The sequence below is a fragment of the Procambarus clarkii genome, chromosome 18 (assembly GCF_040958095.1).
Source record: "Procambarus clarkii isolate CNS0578487 chromosome 18, FALCON_Pclarkii_2.0, whole genome shotgun sequence".
Taxonomy (NCBI): domain Eukaryota; kingdom Metazoa; phylum Arthropoda; class Malacostraca; order Decapoda; family Cambaridae; genus Procambarus; species Procambarus clarkii.
Window position 1 is genome coordinate 29,726,312 of NC_091167.1, and position 15,915 is coordinate 29,742,226.

A 15,915-nucleotide genomic window follows, 5' to 3' on the forward strand; every position below is an offset into this window, starting at 1 on the left:
TCCTACAGACCAGAAATAATGATGAACCACAAGGCTATAAAATATTTTTGAGTGCATGCGATAGTAACAAAATTTTGGATATTGGCCACAGTTAACGATATTCTAGTCTATATTTGTCAATTACTGCATCGCGATATGATGAAGACAACACTCAAACTCAAAATAAGTTAGAAAAATGCACAGGAACGCTACTAAATGGGCACCCTAATTTAAATATGAGAGCTATTTGGAGAGGTTAAAACAAATTAGATTTAACATTATTACTCGACAAGAAATAGGAGAGAAGAAACCTGAGATAGAGGTTGATAGAGATAGAGATAGTAGAGCAAGACCGTCGCTCTACCATCCAGTCCAAGTGGTTGGGCAACCAGACGGTGGTGAGTATCCTGGGTCATGGTTTACCAGACAACATGGTACACACAGGGTACAGTACGTGTCGTCCACGTCTGACACGGATATATCATGCAGAATATCTTCTAGTCTCTCCAGTGTGGCGTGGGGTGCATCGCGGGCGTTCCAAATCTTCCTCTAAAAGGCCACATACTTTACTACATTCGTAGTAAGGTATGTGGCTCAGCAGTCCTACCTATCCTGACGCAGCTGGATCCCATCCAAAATGGACCGTACCTCGTTAAGGGCTATGTCATCGCCAGTCCTCTCCCTCCTTCCTGAGTTGAGGATTTGACTCCTGAAATTTGGGCGTCTCCTCATCATGCGCCACTTTCCATCTCTGTTGCAAGGTGGCATATAAAATATTCATCATATATTGATGAATATTTTAGACCAATTGGCATGAATAACTTTGAGCTTAGTAATTATTTCTGCCACTAGCGGAAATTAGAAGATATTCTGACACTATGTCCATGGTTTGTTAGTGCAGGATAGTTGATTTAACTGCGATCCCGTGGTTATCTTTGATGCCAAGTTCAAGTACGTTTATTGAGACAATAAAATACATCTCAAAAGGATAGAGTAGCTTAGGCTGTTTCTACCCCGTATCTCCCTTGTCCTTGATGACATGTATGGCTAACCATCATATGAGATGGGAATATTAGATGAATTTATAACTAGCACTTGATACCCATAGAGAATTGGATAGTAGCGCACTGCTGTGGACTTAAGTTAAAAAAAAAAAACTGAACTGTACCTACCTTGAGGCTACCTTGAGGTGCTTCCGGGGCTTAGTGTCCCCGCGGCCCGGTCGTCGACCAGGCCTCCTGGTTGCTGGACTGATCAACCAGGCTGTTAGACGCGGCTGCTCGCAGCCTGAGTTGTGTAACCTAACCTAACCTAACCTAACCTAACCTAACCTAACCACAAATAGGTAATTGTAAAGATTTAATTTAATTTCACAAACTTTATTCAACACATGTTATCAGTGATTTTAGACGAAATGCACGAGTAGACCTACATTAGGGGCTGTTAGTTGAGTTCATTTATTATTCACCTCATACCCATGCAGTGAGCAACTGTGGAAAATATTACAGAGGTCCATAATGGACTCAAAAAATGAACCCCAAAACTCGTTCAGATGGTAAGTGACAACCTTGATAAGCCAGTTACATAGTTTACTATTTAATTCTCTTTTATATCACAAAATAAACAGGGGAAGTGAGCCCCCAAGTTCGTTTAGCTAAACAAGTTACAACCGCAAGTCAAGGAAGCTTTCAGTTGAATTCAAAATTTGGCCTATAAAATAAAGATTATTAAATCTTTTGCTAAAAACACCAATTATTAAATTATTTTAGGATACAATATAAAAAAGCTTTGCTATTACTACGCAAAGGAAAGAATATTAATTTATTCTTTTGTAATTGACCTTTGACGCTAGTTTCCCGTTTTCTATGAATATTATGTTTTCACCCCCTAGTCGCCTCCTCCGTCTCTTTGGCTTGTAAACGACCTCTTTCAGAGCGTTTCGTTCCAAGCTAAACTTTCAATCAGTCTAATAACTAGAAGATAGCGAAATGTATAAGCAATCTATATTTAGAATACTATATTAAAATAAAGTAATGTCCGAAGGCTATTTAGTCGTTAGTAAAGTGCACAAATGTCTCGTTTTAGTCTAAACATAAAGGTATTGCTGCCTCAATGAGAACTAAAATAATACCAAATTCACTGAGAAAAGCTGTGAGTGGCGGCAACACTCAGGAGACATCAACTAAGACGCAAGAAAACAGCTGCAGTACGATGTGGAAATTTTTGACGCTCGAAGCCTAGCCATATTTCTCGTGTAACTGAGTGAATACACCCGCGATCATGGCTCAGAGAACGGTCAACCAGTGTTTATTTGGTGTTCTAGTGATTGTAGCGTTCGTTAATGTTGTTGAAGGTAAGCGAAAACTCGTTTGTACAGCGTTAGACAAGAGTTTCTTTTTATCAGTGACTAGTGACTATGGTCGAAATGTCAAGTATAGACATTTACAAGTGATTTTTAAACACACACACGTATATATATATCGCATTTCCCTGAATTCTTTCGCAGATATCATAGATTTTAAGTGAATTAGGAAAATGTTACGGAGAGTGGACAAAACAATTACCTCCAGATGAGGGTTGATGGCATTCATGAATGTGAGAGTGAAGGGAGGCGAAGACAAGGCTACTCCTCTGTTCTTGTGATCCAACTTCCGGATAAAAGAACTAAATTTGAACAAATTAAGTCAGTTTTCAGCTTTTAAGAGTTGCTTTGTGGCCTTTCAAAAGTCAATTCATTCCGGAATAGTGTAAGGGACACCCAGAGATAATCTTATACACGACCATCTCAGAACGAATCTTGGATACTAGGATACTTGAGCCTATAGCACTGAAGCACCTATAAAATATCCTGAAGGAATATATATATACATCTAGGACCTTATAGGTGTTCAAATCGCAGTATTTCTTCAGAAATTCTCCGTTCAGTCAATGGGAATAACGGTAAAGTATTAGGTGAAGGTATCCATGCGGGAGTGGATGTCCTTGATGTGTGGCCACTCCTGTACAGTTAGTTCCTGCCTGCCTGGGGGGCCGGATAACTCTCACTGGATATATATAGTGTGTGTGTATATATATATATATATATATATATATATATATATATATATATATATATATATATATATATATATATATATATATACAGTATATATAGGGGTAGTAAATTAAGAGTGTGACATTTGATATGTAGACTCTGTTATTTCAATCCGTTCTCAGTAATTTGACATTAGTCATATTTTGAAGTATTTTACATAAATATATACATAGACAACCCTCACTAACCAATGCCCATTAGTCCGGGAAAGCGTGTGAGTTGAGACACTAGAATTCCACTTGATCCTGTCAAATCAAATGTTTATGTCCAAATTGAGGATGGATTAATTGGTTATTAGTTTTTTTATTAACAAACTTAGGTATACAAAGCAATGTGCTGCTACCGTATTCTGCATGAAGAATTACAGAGTGTAGATCAGAAACTAGCTATACGAATATTTTCTTATGAAATGATAAATTTGTCCATTTCATTATGTACAAGTTAATTTGTTTAAATTTGAGTTAAAACTAAAGTAGATATATGACCGAACCTAACCAACCCTACCTAACCTAACCTAACCTAACCTAACCTAACCTAACCTAACCTAACCTAACCTAACCTATCTTAACCTAACCTAAACTAACGCAACTAAGTCAATAAATTATGGTCTTCTAATATCCCCCATCTCACAGCATAGTTAGTCATACATAGTATCAGGAGGGAGTATGCTAGTCTGCCCTATTAACCTGCACTAGCAAACTCTGGATAGAGCCCAAGAATATCTTCCAGTATTCCTGAGTGTATGAAGTAGTTACAGAGCTCAAAGTACATCACTCTATTCGGTCTGAAATCATGGAGAGTATGTCCCAGCTCTTGTTCACATAATGGACATTTGGAATGCAAATTACGTGAACATTGGGGGGTGGGGGGGGGGGGGGTTCATTACCTGCAGTCACCTGCCATAGGTGTCCATATCCCAGCCTAACTGTGACAATGACAATGTCACTCTGTCTAATGGATGTTTTGGATGTACATATAGTTCTCGGATCTATACATATTATAACTATACTCGTGCTTCTGCAATTCGAGTCTCAGCGACTGCCCTTCTCCCATCCCAAATTTCTTGGGGCCAGATTCACGAAACAGTTACGCAAGCACTTACGAACTTGTACATCTTTTCTCAATCTTTGGCGGCTTTGTTTACAATTATTAAACTCTTAGTGAGCTCCGAAGCACCAGGAGGCTGTTTATAACAATAACAACAGTTGATTGGCAAGTTTTCATGTTTGTAAACTGTTTAATAAATGTAACCAAAGCCGTCAAAGATTGAGGAAAGATGTACACGTTCGTAAGTACTTGCGTAACTGCTTCGTGAATCTGGCCCTTGGAATATTGCTGTTTATACAACAGAGATTGAAATGCCTAACTATCTCAGTTTCAGGCTTATCACATGCAATTTTTAGCTGCCTTGTCTGTGTCATCATCATGCTGAACAATACCTGTGTGAGATGGTACAGTATCCATGGAACTGAGGCTCTGAAACTCTTGCTCTGTGTATTAATGATGTATATGATGTATGTATGAACATTCTTATTATCTATTTAGCATGTTGGGTTTTCAAGGGCCTGAAGAGCTGACTTTATATCACAGAAAAAACTCCTCCTAAAAACTCCTCTAAAAACTCCACAGTTTTTTCAGTGCGTTAGTGGCAAGTTATAGTGGAGCTAATTCTGTACATGTGGAGCTAAGCCAGTTGCAGACGAGGAGAGTCACAGTAACGTGGCTGAAATATGTTGACCAAACCACACACTAGAAAGTGAAGGGAGACGACGTTTCGGTCACCATTCTTAAGTCTATTTTTTGACTTGAGGAAAAAATCGACTTGAGAATGGTTCAGGACGGACCGAAACGTCGTCGTCCCTGCACTTTCTAGTGTGTGGTCTGGTCAACTAAGCCAGTTATTCAGTCTCACACTTGTGGTCTATGTGCATATGTTGTCTGTGTATAGTCTGCAGGCTGCTGCAGTCCGCCCTAGTGACGTTTTGAGCAGACCCGGGCCATCGGTATACACACTCTCAAAGAGGTCTCTAAATTACTTATAAAGTCATCGATAGTTTCAAGTGTTGCTGCTTTAAGGAGTGCTGGGTTTTCCCAATTCTTTTTTGGGGGGACGTGCAAGACACTTGTATTGTAGGGAACGTGTGTAGTGAAATGTCACGAGCTGGGACATTGCATGCATGACGAATATTAAGTTTCATGAAATTGGCAACACTTCTACTCATCCAGTCTGATAGACAGAAGAGAGTTCTGGAACTAGGTCTTACGAACAGATAAGAGTTCTAGAGTTCTGTAGAGTTCTGCAGAGTTCTAGAGTCAAGCCTTATAGACAGATGATTCCAAGATTGCTCGGTAGAGGTAGAGTTCTGGAATCATATTTGTTCTATACTAGTGGCTTTATAAGGATGTAAAATCACTTTCATATTCCACTGTAACTGTAAAATTCCCATTAAAACGAAAAACAAACTTCAAGCATCTAATTCCCTTTTTTTAATCCTTAAAAACCCGAATCATCATCAGCATCATCAATCATGACCATCATCATCATCATTATCATCCATCAGTTAGCGAAAAAGCATTACCTTGTATCTTGTGCCTCTTCTACCCCTGCCAGCTATATCACTCCATGACCTGCTTCTCTGTGTGTCTTCCCCGACAGGTCAGGTCCGACGGTGCTACTCGTGCAGGTCCCGCGGTAAGCTCGGGGACTGCAAGGACCCGGCCAGGTTCAACACCTCGCGTCTGGTGCCCGGGGTCGAGGCCGTCCCCTGTGCCTCAAGCTGGTGCTCCAAGATCATCGAGGGCAAGAAAGATGGCGAAGGTAGGTGGACCTGCTCGTCAGGGACTCTGGACTGTAGTTTAGGTCCTGTTCATCAGGGACTCTGGCCTGTAGTTTAGGTCTTGTTCATCAGGGACTCTGGCCTGTAGTTTAGGTCCTGTTCATCAGGGACTCTGGCCTGTAGTTTAGGTCCTGTTCGTTAGGGACTCTGGCCTGTAGTTTAGGACCTGCTCGTTAGGGACTCTGGCCTGTGGTTTAGGACCTATTCATCAGGGACTCTGGCCTGTTGTCATATCAGGCCGAGACTTGTGCTTGTATCATTATCTGTCAATCCTTGAGGGTCCCCTCATATGTTGCCTTAAAGAGATTTCTTGTTGACACTTTCAATAGTTTAGGTCCTCATGTATCTGTGCCTCCATGCCTCCACCGTTCTCCTTGTCTATCATGTCATGGTTTAAATCTCCCATGATTAATAGGTGGGGATCTATTCCCACTGGTGGCTGCTCTCCCTCTCTCTTATTATTTCTGTTTTAATCCGATTAAGTGTTTATCTTAAGATTCAGGTAAGATGCTTTCTCCCGTGCTCCTTTCCTTGAGTGGGGGGTAAGATTCAGCAAAATATAACAAAACTGACATGTGTCAGTTCGACCAGGAGCTGCCAGCTTCCTATGTCATCATTTCTTGGTCCGTCGTCTGATGTCTAATTATTTTGACTACTTCTTGAGTCGCTGGCCTTTCGGGTCCCAACTATTTCTAGATAAGTGTTTGCCATCCATTTGATTCTATCCTATGAGGACCCATTTGCTTGTATATTGTTCCATGATTTAGCCTTAGCTTCACGTGCATGAGTTTACAAGCTTCACTTGTTGAACTTTGGAAACTGTTCATTTTGAGATACCAGAGGGCCAGATCCTAAATCTACACTGTAGATTTGGGGACCTGGCCCTGTCTTTAGAACCCAAACCTCTCCACTCCGGAACGAGGCTTGCTGTATATCTTGAGGTATTTTCTAATTTTGCTTTACCTTGGTTATTGAAATGGTTTATTAATTTAACGATTTTTTTTTTACATTTGTTCGGCTTTGCATTTGCTTGGTATGTGGTTCACACGGTCTTGTGTAGTCATTTGTTTGTGTTTTATTTGACACGTAGTTTGTCTAGGAGTTACGTGATCTAGTATTCTCCTTTTTGAACTGTTTGTCTTCCACTCGCTCCCTTTACTTTCTTTCTTCATAACAACCGCATTGTCAAAGACCGGTACACAGTGGTTACTGGTGGTGTCCAGTGACACATTACACACAGAAATCACAATAGCGGGATGCATTTAATGAACAAATCCACAAGGGCCGTGTCGAGGGTTCAAACCTACGTCCGAGAGCATCCCAGACGCTGAATGAATCGACTGAGCTACGCCATGGTTAAAAGAATTGCAACCGGGATATCATCTTGATTTGACGTAGGTTCGAACCCCTCGTCACGGCCCTTTTTTATTTGTCCAGTGGCACTATTGCCGTACTAGTTTGTTTCCTCTCCTCCTCTCTCTTTTCTCCTTGGTATGTTGCGTTAAAAACTTGATTTCTGTTACTTCAACAAGCTTTGCTCTCCATGTCTCCTTCTCACTAGGATTCTCTGTTTGTGAATCTCTTTCTGAATCGCTTTTTTTTTACCTTTATTGTAAATTATTTTTTTACTGATACTGGATTTGTTTTCTCTATTCCAGATCACGATTTGGCAACCGAACGACAATGTTTACAGAGATCACCGCCAGATGGCATTCAACGCTGTGCCGAGGCTTTAGTGGGCAATAAGAAGGTGAGAGAGAGAGAGAGAGAGAGAGAGAGAGAGAGAGAGAGAGAGAGAGAGAGAGAGAGAGAGAGAGAGAAGGATGGAATAGTCTCAAACTTTGTAAACAACTTCTTCCTTCCTCACCCACAGGTGTTCATCTGCTTCTGCCGCGGCGACCTCTGCAATTCCGGGTCTCTAGTCTCCCCGTCCATGACGCTGCTACTGCTGGTGGTCCCTGCTGCTCTCCTGCTGCTCCGCCTCCATACATGAAGACCCGCTGCTCCAGTCCCCCTCCTCCCTGCTCCCTCGCCTGCTGCTGTTCCCGCGCCACATGTCTGTAACCAACACAGATCACCAAATATATTAATTACAACCACCACTCCGCGCTTCATGGCCAGCGTGCTGTCTCGCGGAGAGCGCGTGTCGTCGCGGTGCGGCGCGCGGACACCAGCTTCCGTAGCGCACCTGTTGGACTACCTGGGAGGAAGTGTTTTCTCTACCTTATCAATTTACTTGAATACCATTTCTATCCACTTTAACAAAGAACTCTAGTACGACAGACTCGTGTCTGAACTATTGCCTTGTGTGGCAGGTGGAACATTGTCTGCAACAGGCTCCGTGCAGGCCGATAGATCAAGCTCTCTGCTCGGTCGTAATGGCTCGGCGCTTTCCCCCCTGATAATTTCCCTCTCCCTCTTCGCTCTTCGTTTTTTTCATATCAGGATTAAAACTTAGAATGACGATTGACATCCCTTGACTTTTTTGTTTTGATTCACCCGAGTTAATGTGGCAGGTCAACTTTGCAGTCGAGCAGGTCAACTTTGCAGTCGAGCAGGTCAACTTTGCAGTCGAGCAGGTCAACTTTGCAGTCGAGCAGGTCAACTTCCAGTCAAGCACATAAAACCTTCAAATAAACACACACACTCAAACACACAAACACATCCGGTGCAGATGAAATATTTTTCATTCTATCCTGTTCAGAGTCCGTAATATCTGTGTATATATATATATATATTTTTAGCAGATAATATTACAACAATTATTTTAAGTCAGATGTGTAATAACTGTTATCAGTGTCATAACTGTGTACTATATATATATAGTTAGGTACAGTAAATATGTATTTGGATGGGAGGGAAAGTTATTAATTGAATAGGCTTGAATAGGCTCGGATCATTGTCACCGCCATGTATTTTCAATTGAATATAAGCCTAGTGTTCCCTAAGACAAATACTACATTTGTAAAAAAAAGCAATTCGCGTGTACACATACGATACATAAATGCATTATATATATTTTGGTGTGGCTTATAAAACTGTTGTTTAATAAAATGTGCAGTGTATATACATATATGAGATTTCCTGGCCCTTTTTGCTTTCATTTAAGTGTTTTGACCTGTTGGTCACATGATCTAGCGGTGTTATAGCACCTTGCGTGTGTGCCAACTGTGTTCCAATTGATGGACTCGTGTACGAAAAGATCATACTCAAGATAAACAGACAATATACTTATCGTTTGCGTACGGGATTGCTTGAAGAGTGAACTCACGGAAACACAATAACCTTCCCGTAAGTAAAATATCTAAATGTATAATTAATAATAAACTATAAATGTATAATAATATAGTTTAATCCACAGACGTAATTAGGGGAAAAATCACGAGTTAATTCACCTAATTTACGAGTGTTTATCTTCACTTTAATTAATTCAGTTGCAGATTGACAGTATTACTCGATATGTCTCATAAGTACCATGGTAATTTAACAGGGGATATTTCTATAATAATGAGTTTAGTCCGGGACAGAAAGGTGTGTATCTAAATGTTTAAATTTTGCCCCGAGGGGTGAGTTTATTGGGCAGCGCCACTCATCCTGTGAGTGGACACACCGCCATAGCAGCATGTACAACACTCCCCAATAGGAAGAAAACCCGCTGGGTTGTTCATCCTGTCACTTGTACCCAGACACTATTTAAGTCCTATCCCCCCCTTCAAGGTCGACCTAGTGACCTATCTACCCCCAGCATGCAACCCCACAATGGTTGCTTATAACTGCTGGGTACCTATTTGCTACTAGGTGAACAGGGGCATTTGGCTAAAGGAAACGTGTCCAACCATTTCTATTCCACCCGGGAATCGAACCCGGGATCGCCGATTGTGAGTTAGTCATGCGACATGTGATGCTATAACCAGCATCAGTTCCATTCCAATGTCTATGCCTGTTGCTGTTGTTATTTTAGATTAAACTACTCAGAACGGAATGTCTATGTAGCACGGGCTATAGTGATCCCGTAATGTTTGTTGTGTATGTCTATGCCACTGGCAGATCTGTTTATTTGGATTTGACTTGCTGTAGGCGTGGGGTGAGGTGTTCGCTGAGCCAATCACAGGGGACGGTTGGATTAGTTGTGTTAAGAAATGATTAAGGAGTCTGTCTAGTGTCTTTTTTTTTTAATTGCATTTTCAATGTCAATTATGAGTTTTGAGAATTGTGTGGTAGTGCAGTATTGCCAGAGGGTGAAGGAGGGGTTAGGGGCAGGGAGGAAGGGGGTAATGTGTTAGATCTGTAGTTTGTTGTTGGGTGATTGGTGGTGTTGGTTAATGACTGTACTGTGTGGTTTCATGGCACTACCGCATTGCATGTTGGTGTGGGAGAAAGTCCTATTGGTGTTTTTTTTTTTTACTGCTATCCTGGAAGGGTATTATTTGGATTTGATGTTATGGTCGCCACTCACAGTTTAGCATTTGAGTATGTGTGTAGTGTGTGTGTGTGTGTGTAGTGTGTGTGTAGTGTGTAGTGTGTGTGTAGTGTGTAGTGTGTGTGTGTGTAATGGGCTCCTCAACACCTGCCACACTTGATGTCTTTTGTGCGGCCTTTTGACGTGTTCTTTACACCTGACACACTGAGCTGGACTTAGTGTGTATACTGCGTTGGACGTAGTGCTTCTACAGAGTTGGACGTGGTGAGTATACTTGCTGTTTATGGAGACATCTTTCATCCAGACCCCGATCAGGCATAGGCTCGTCTAAGAAGGTCAGTAGGCCTAGTGTGCCTGTACACTCAGGCCTCCCTCTGTTCAAAATAGGAGAATTTGTCCTACGTTGGTTGGGTGTGTGTTTGGGGTCCGGACCGACGTGGACCCTTATCCGGAAGAATTATTTTGCTTATCTCTTGAGGCTTGCGGTGCGACGCCTCCAAGCCTGTCTGTCTGTCTTGTGTTTACTGTGTATGAAATTGCCTTCTTTATCCTCGTGAGAGAGAGTACAACCCCGTGGCGAAGTGGTAAAACACTCTCCTGGCGTTTCGCGAGCGCTTTGGCCTGGGTTCGTATCCTGGCCGGGGATAATTTACTGGGCGCCAATCCTTAACTGTAGCCTCTGTTTAACCAGCAGTGAATGGATACCTGGTTGTTAAACGATTTGGCGGGTTGTATTCCGGGGAATATTAGTATTAAGAACCTGGCCGAAATGCTATATGCGTGCTAGTGGCTGTATAAGAATGTGAGAACTCTTGTATAAGTAGGTAGTAAACAGTTGATTGACAGTTGAGAGGCGGGCCGAAAGAGCAAAGCTCAACACCCGCAAACACAACTAGGTGAATACATTGTCAACCATATGACGGTCTGTGTGTAGCATTATCGTAGTTTTCTACCGGAATAATATATTGTTGATTCTCTGGAGGGTTATTAGGGCCACATAAGTACTCTCCGTCTAACCAGGAATGATATTTCGGTCCTTAATCTAGTCCAAAACTAGAATAAACCCTGGGTGTATATGCTCCGTGAAGGGCGGGTACGCCTCGCGGTGTGTATACTCCTGTTGGGATGTCCTTATACATGGGGGAAAAACTGACGTACATATATGGGGGCTATAAATGTACAATTAAATTGTGTTATTGAGAGCAAAAAAATCACATATTTTAGAAAATGGGCCAAATTCATTTAAAGAAATAAATAAATTGAAATGTTTGTGTAATTTTGCAAGAGGTCTTGAAATATGTAAGCAAGAGCAATAATACATATTGCAAGATTACATATTTTTACTGCCAGTGAAAACGATTACATGTTTTCATAAGTTATACATAAAATAATTTTAATTTTCTTAAAACAGTTACAATCTACATAAGTTTTCTATTGGTCGTACTCCATGGGTAACTATAAAAAACCATGATGTTCGCATAAAAAACTAAACATGAAAAGCTACAGTAACAGAATAATAATAATTAAGCAATAATTAATGATTTGTGCGCTACTCGGTCAGTTAGGTAAACCCGCCCCTGTTTCTGGCCAGTAATAGGATGGGTGACCGCGGGAGCAGTCTGGTTTTTGACTTGGAAAATCTGAAAAAGATTACACTCTTCAGAACGTCTGCTCCCGACAATGGCATATCAGTATACCATATATACCTAGAGGTATACCCCACTTCTCAGTATATAAACACTGAAAGTTTACTTAATTGTTGAGCTTTGTTCAGTACTAATCAACGCAGAGTCTCGTACTACAGGTGGATTCATCCTCGACTCACAATCGGGAATTTCGGGTTCGATTTCCGGGCGGAAGGAGAAAAAGATTGGCACGTTTCCTTCCATCTAATACATCTGTTCACCAAATAGCGACCTAAAAGGGGGTCCCGGTAGGGCAGGACGAGTCAACCCAAGGTTGTAATGTGTTGTCTCAACCTATTACCCCAAGCTTCGACGTCTGTGTGTGTGTGTGTATTCACCCATCAGGGGCTCCGTAGTGCAGTGGTCCTGTCTATGGTGGCTACTATCACCACCATGTCTCTATCTTCCAGCATGTTAAAACATCAGCGGTGGGGGCTAGGAGAGAACACACACACACACACATCTAGAGGTATTCACCCCTGTGTGAAGGCAGCTGAGGGTTGAGAGTCGCTTGTAATAACTAGGCAAGAGGGATCAATGCTGCATCAGCTCAGTGCCACGCGAACGCATGGACGCGTGACGTCACTCGTACAGCCTGTTGCAGGGGGGGGGAGGAGGAGGAGGAGGAAGAGGAAGAGGAGAAGGAGGAGGAAGACTATAGGTCTTCCTATATCCTGTGTATGCCTGCCTCCGGTGTTAGGGACGAATGAATATACACTGGCCAGCCTTACTATCTTTCTGAGTCCTGTAGCTGCCTTCTCCATTTTTGGTGTAGATGCCTCCTGGGTTCCTTCCCTCTTTCCCATCTTCATTACATTACACATGTTGGGATTCAACTGCAACAGCCATTTAGATAACCAGTCCTGGAGACCAAGGTCCTCCTATCAATTTCCGCAGTCCTAGTCTGTGTTTAGAGTCCTCATTTGTAAATATTGAGTGTTTCTGCAGCCGCCTCCAGCCGCCAAGGTGAGGTCAATTCTGATGCCATTGATTTTGTCATAGCTAGTCCCTCCTTGTGTTTTTTTTACCTCATCTACAGTAACTACAATGTCGTCCATTATTTCTTCTGGCCTTTTGTCTCACAACCATGGTCTCCACGCTCGATTTCCAGGAGGTAAAGACCTCCTGGAAATCTTATGTTAAGTTTTCAAACATCTCGTTATCATTTTCTGTGAGAATTTCCCTTTGTCTCCTCAATCTAAATATATGGTCTCTTATTTTTTTCTCCTTATTTGACTATAGAACAGCTTTGGTTGGCAGTTAGCTTTTGCAATAATGCAATTTTCAAATAGCCTCTTAGCTTCTCTCCTAATTCGGGGGTGCATTTCCGGTTCTCTTTGGTGCTTCTACGTCATCCTGTTCCAAGTTCTCTGTATCTTTTCTTGACGTTTTGTTCCTTGTCTTAGCTCCCCAACATTGTCTCTTGGACCAGGAGTTTACTTATCTCGCCCGCCTTTTTCTTGAGTGGTATGAACGACTCCGTTGCATCGCCACACGTCCGACCCATGACTCCCGCCACCTCATGTTCTATCTCCCCGACCGTCTATCTTTCCATCACGCAGAAAGTTGCTTATTTCACCGTAGTCCTGCACGTCTGAAGTATCTCATCATCTTCAACGGGATTCTTTGGCTAACCAACAGCTTCTGGTGCAGTATGTGTACCCTAACATGATAGTACAGTGGGTCGCTAGCTCCTAGAGGTATCTAATTTGGTTTTTAACATATGCCTCATTTTGGGAAAATACTGGGTCTATACTCAGTATTGCTTGAGAGTCCTCCCCTCTTACTCAAGTGGACGCCATAATATGCTGCTTTAAGAAGGGTTTGTCTTCTAATTAAAGGAAGGATGAACTGGCCTCGTAAGTGTTGGAGGAGGAGGAGGAGGAGGAGGAGGAGGAGGAGGAGGAGGGGGAGGAGGTGGTGAGTTTTTTCTAGCTCTTTTCTAAAAGAGGCTTCTTCATTGTACGAATGCTCGTTAGCTTTACATATGCTACTGTTATTATATGGTGAATGATAGGCTTCCAGTGATAGGCTTGATGGTAAGTCTAATCCAAGATATTTTGTTTCCTGACAAGCATTTGATGTCTCGCCTTCTGCTTTAACCCTCAGGTCTCCCAACCCCTCCATCTAAAATCTCACCATTTTGAATATTATGATATTAAAGTCAAGGAGCCATATTTCATTCCATCATTTTGTACTTCGTCGGAGATCATCTATGGATCATCTTATAAAATCTGCAGATTTCTTTATACATATCACTGATAGTTTGTATTGGCTGCCAATGACGACCTGACCGAATATAAACTGTCAGAGGGGAAAAATAATCCACACTCCTTGCGTCACTATAGTAGTGACGAATTGCGAATACATACACGATATTAAAGACAGTTCTCCAAGAAATATTTAATGAATTGTGTAAACATTTCGTTCAAAATGATCTACTATGAGAGACACTAGACAGACATATTCCATTTGCTACTTGTGGGTACTGTGAGTATGGGAGCCGGTCGGCCGAGCGGACAGCACACTGGACTTGTGATCCTGTGGTCCTGGGTTCGATTCCAGGCGCCGGCGAGAAACAATGGGCAAAGTTTCTTTCACCCTATGCCCCTGTGACCCAGCAGTAAAAATAGGTACCTGGGTGTTAGTCAGCTGTCACGGGCTGCTTCCTGGGGGTGGAGGCCTGGTCGAAGACCGGGCCGCGGGGACACTAAAGCCCCGAAATCATCTCAAGATAACTAAATGCTGGCGTGTGAAACCTTTCCATTGCCTTCCCACTGCATGGCAATATGACAACGTGTGAATGACAAGGAAATCAAACTATGAAACTAGCGCACCATATAGGTCAGTCGCTCAGCTTGGAGACTGTACTTGTGGTCGTTCTCAAACCTATTATTTATATATGAATTTATTAAACTGTGTAGCTACCTTATCACGACTGTAATTTGCTTAGCTAAATGATTTTATGGGGGTTCAGTTCCTGAGCCCATTACGTGGTTCTGAAACCTTCTCCACTACCGCCCACAGGATGGGATGGTGTCAACAACAGAGAGAGAGAGAGAGAGAGAGAGAGAGAGAGAGAGAGAGAGAGAGAGAGAGAGAGAGAGAGAGAGAGAGAGAGAGAGAGAGAGAGAGAGAGAGAGAGAGAGAGAGAGAGAGAGAGAGAGAGAGAGAAAATATCGAACTCTGCCTTTGAGAGAATCTCTCATCAGCTGTTGCCTCGTCTGGGCCTCACAACACAGCAAGGTACGGGTCGATACCAGTGCGTGCGTCCGTGCCTTCAGCCACGGACACCACCACCACCAATGCACGGACAATATCGCCTGCACGCCTGCGAACGCCGTCACCATCCACGTACATCAACTCCCTCCACCCAGCCATCTATCCAATCAGAACGTATCGACATCACCCTCCATTGAAAGCGATCACCGTACCCCCACCCCCCACACCACGCCACCAATCACCGAGCCTCTTCGCCTATTACCAATCGCTACTCACGTACGTGACACCACCTGCAGCTGATGCAGCAATCGCAGGTGTGTGTGTGTGTTGAATGTAAGTCCTTTACACTTCCTAATGGATCATGACATTGTGTGTATCTTACCACACAATGCGTTTTAAAAATGGCTTGCGTATACATACACACACGAACGATCGGTCACGTTCATGGATACATACGGATAGGTATACAAGCGTACTCACAAATGTGTATACGCACATTTACATGTATCATTAAAGAAATATATGGATGAAAAGTCAGCAAATTTTATGATCTGACAGAATGGTTGTTGTCTATCCAGACGCATGGAGCTAGCCACACCAAACTTTGCAGTGTGACTGGTCGGGGTTGAGGGACGATCATGCAGTTTAGCCCATATAAGTACAATGAAGAAGATAGCC

The 15,915-nt window shown here is 42.4% G+C and overlaps 1 protein-coding gene across 2 annotated transcripts; it reads left to right on the forward strand.

Annotated features, from left to right (window-relative positions):
• The first annotated feature begins 2,172 nt into the window (after positions 1-2,172).
• On the forward strand, positions 2,173-8,981 carry rtv (QVR superfamily protein rtv). Of its 2 annotated transcripts, XR_011229055.1 has the most exons (5): positions 2,173-2,332; positions 5,730-5,891; positions 7,569-7,660; positions 7,784-8,426; positions 8,490-8,981. XR_011229055.1 is itself a non-coding variant. In XM_045736498.2 (4 exons), the coding sequence occupies exons 1-4, from the start codon at positions 2,260-2,262 to the stop codon at positions 7,901-7,903; spliced, it is 447 nt and encodes a 148-aa protein (XP_045592454.1). In that variant the 5' UTR covers positions 2,173-2,259; the 3' UTR covers positions 7,904-8,981. The 2 variants fall into 2 exon arrangements, 1 of the variants encoding a protein (XP_045592454.1); XM_045736498.2 differs by having other exon boundaries at positions 7,784-8,981.
• The last annotated feature ends 6,934 nt before the right edge of the window (positions 8,982-15,915 follow it).

Excerpts from the sequence above, each read along its gene's own strand:
- rtv (XM_045736498.2), top strand. The coding sequence starts at position 2,260 with ATGGCTCAGAGAACGGTCAACCAGTGTTTATTTGGTGTTCTAGTGATT. Across the intron at positions 2,333-5,729 it reads GTTCGTTAATGTTGTTGAAG|GTCAGGTCCGACGGTGCTAC; the intron begins GTAAGCGAAAAC and ends CTTCCCCGACAG. Across the intron at positions 7,661-7,783 it reads CTTTAGTGGGCAATAAGAAG|GTGTTCATCTGCTTCTGCCG; the intron begins GTGAGAGAGAGA and ends CCTCACCCACAG.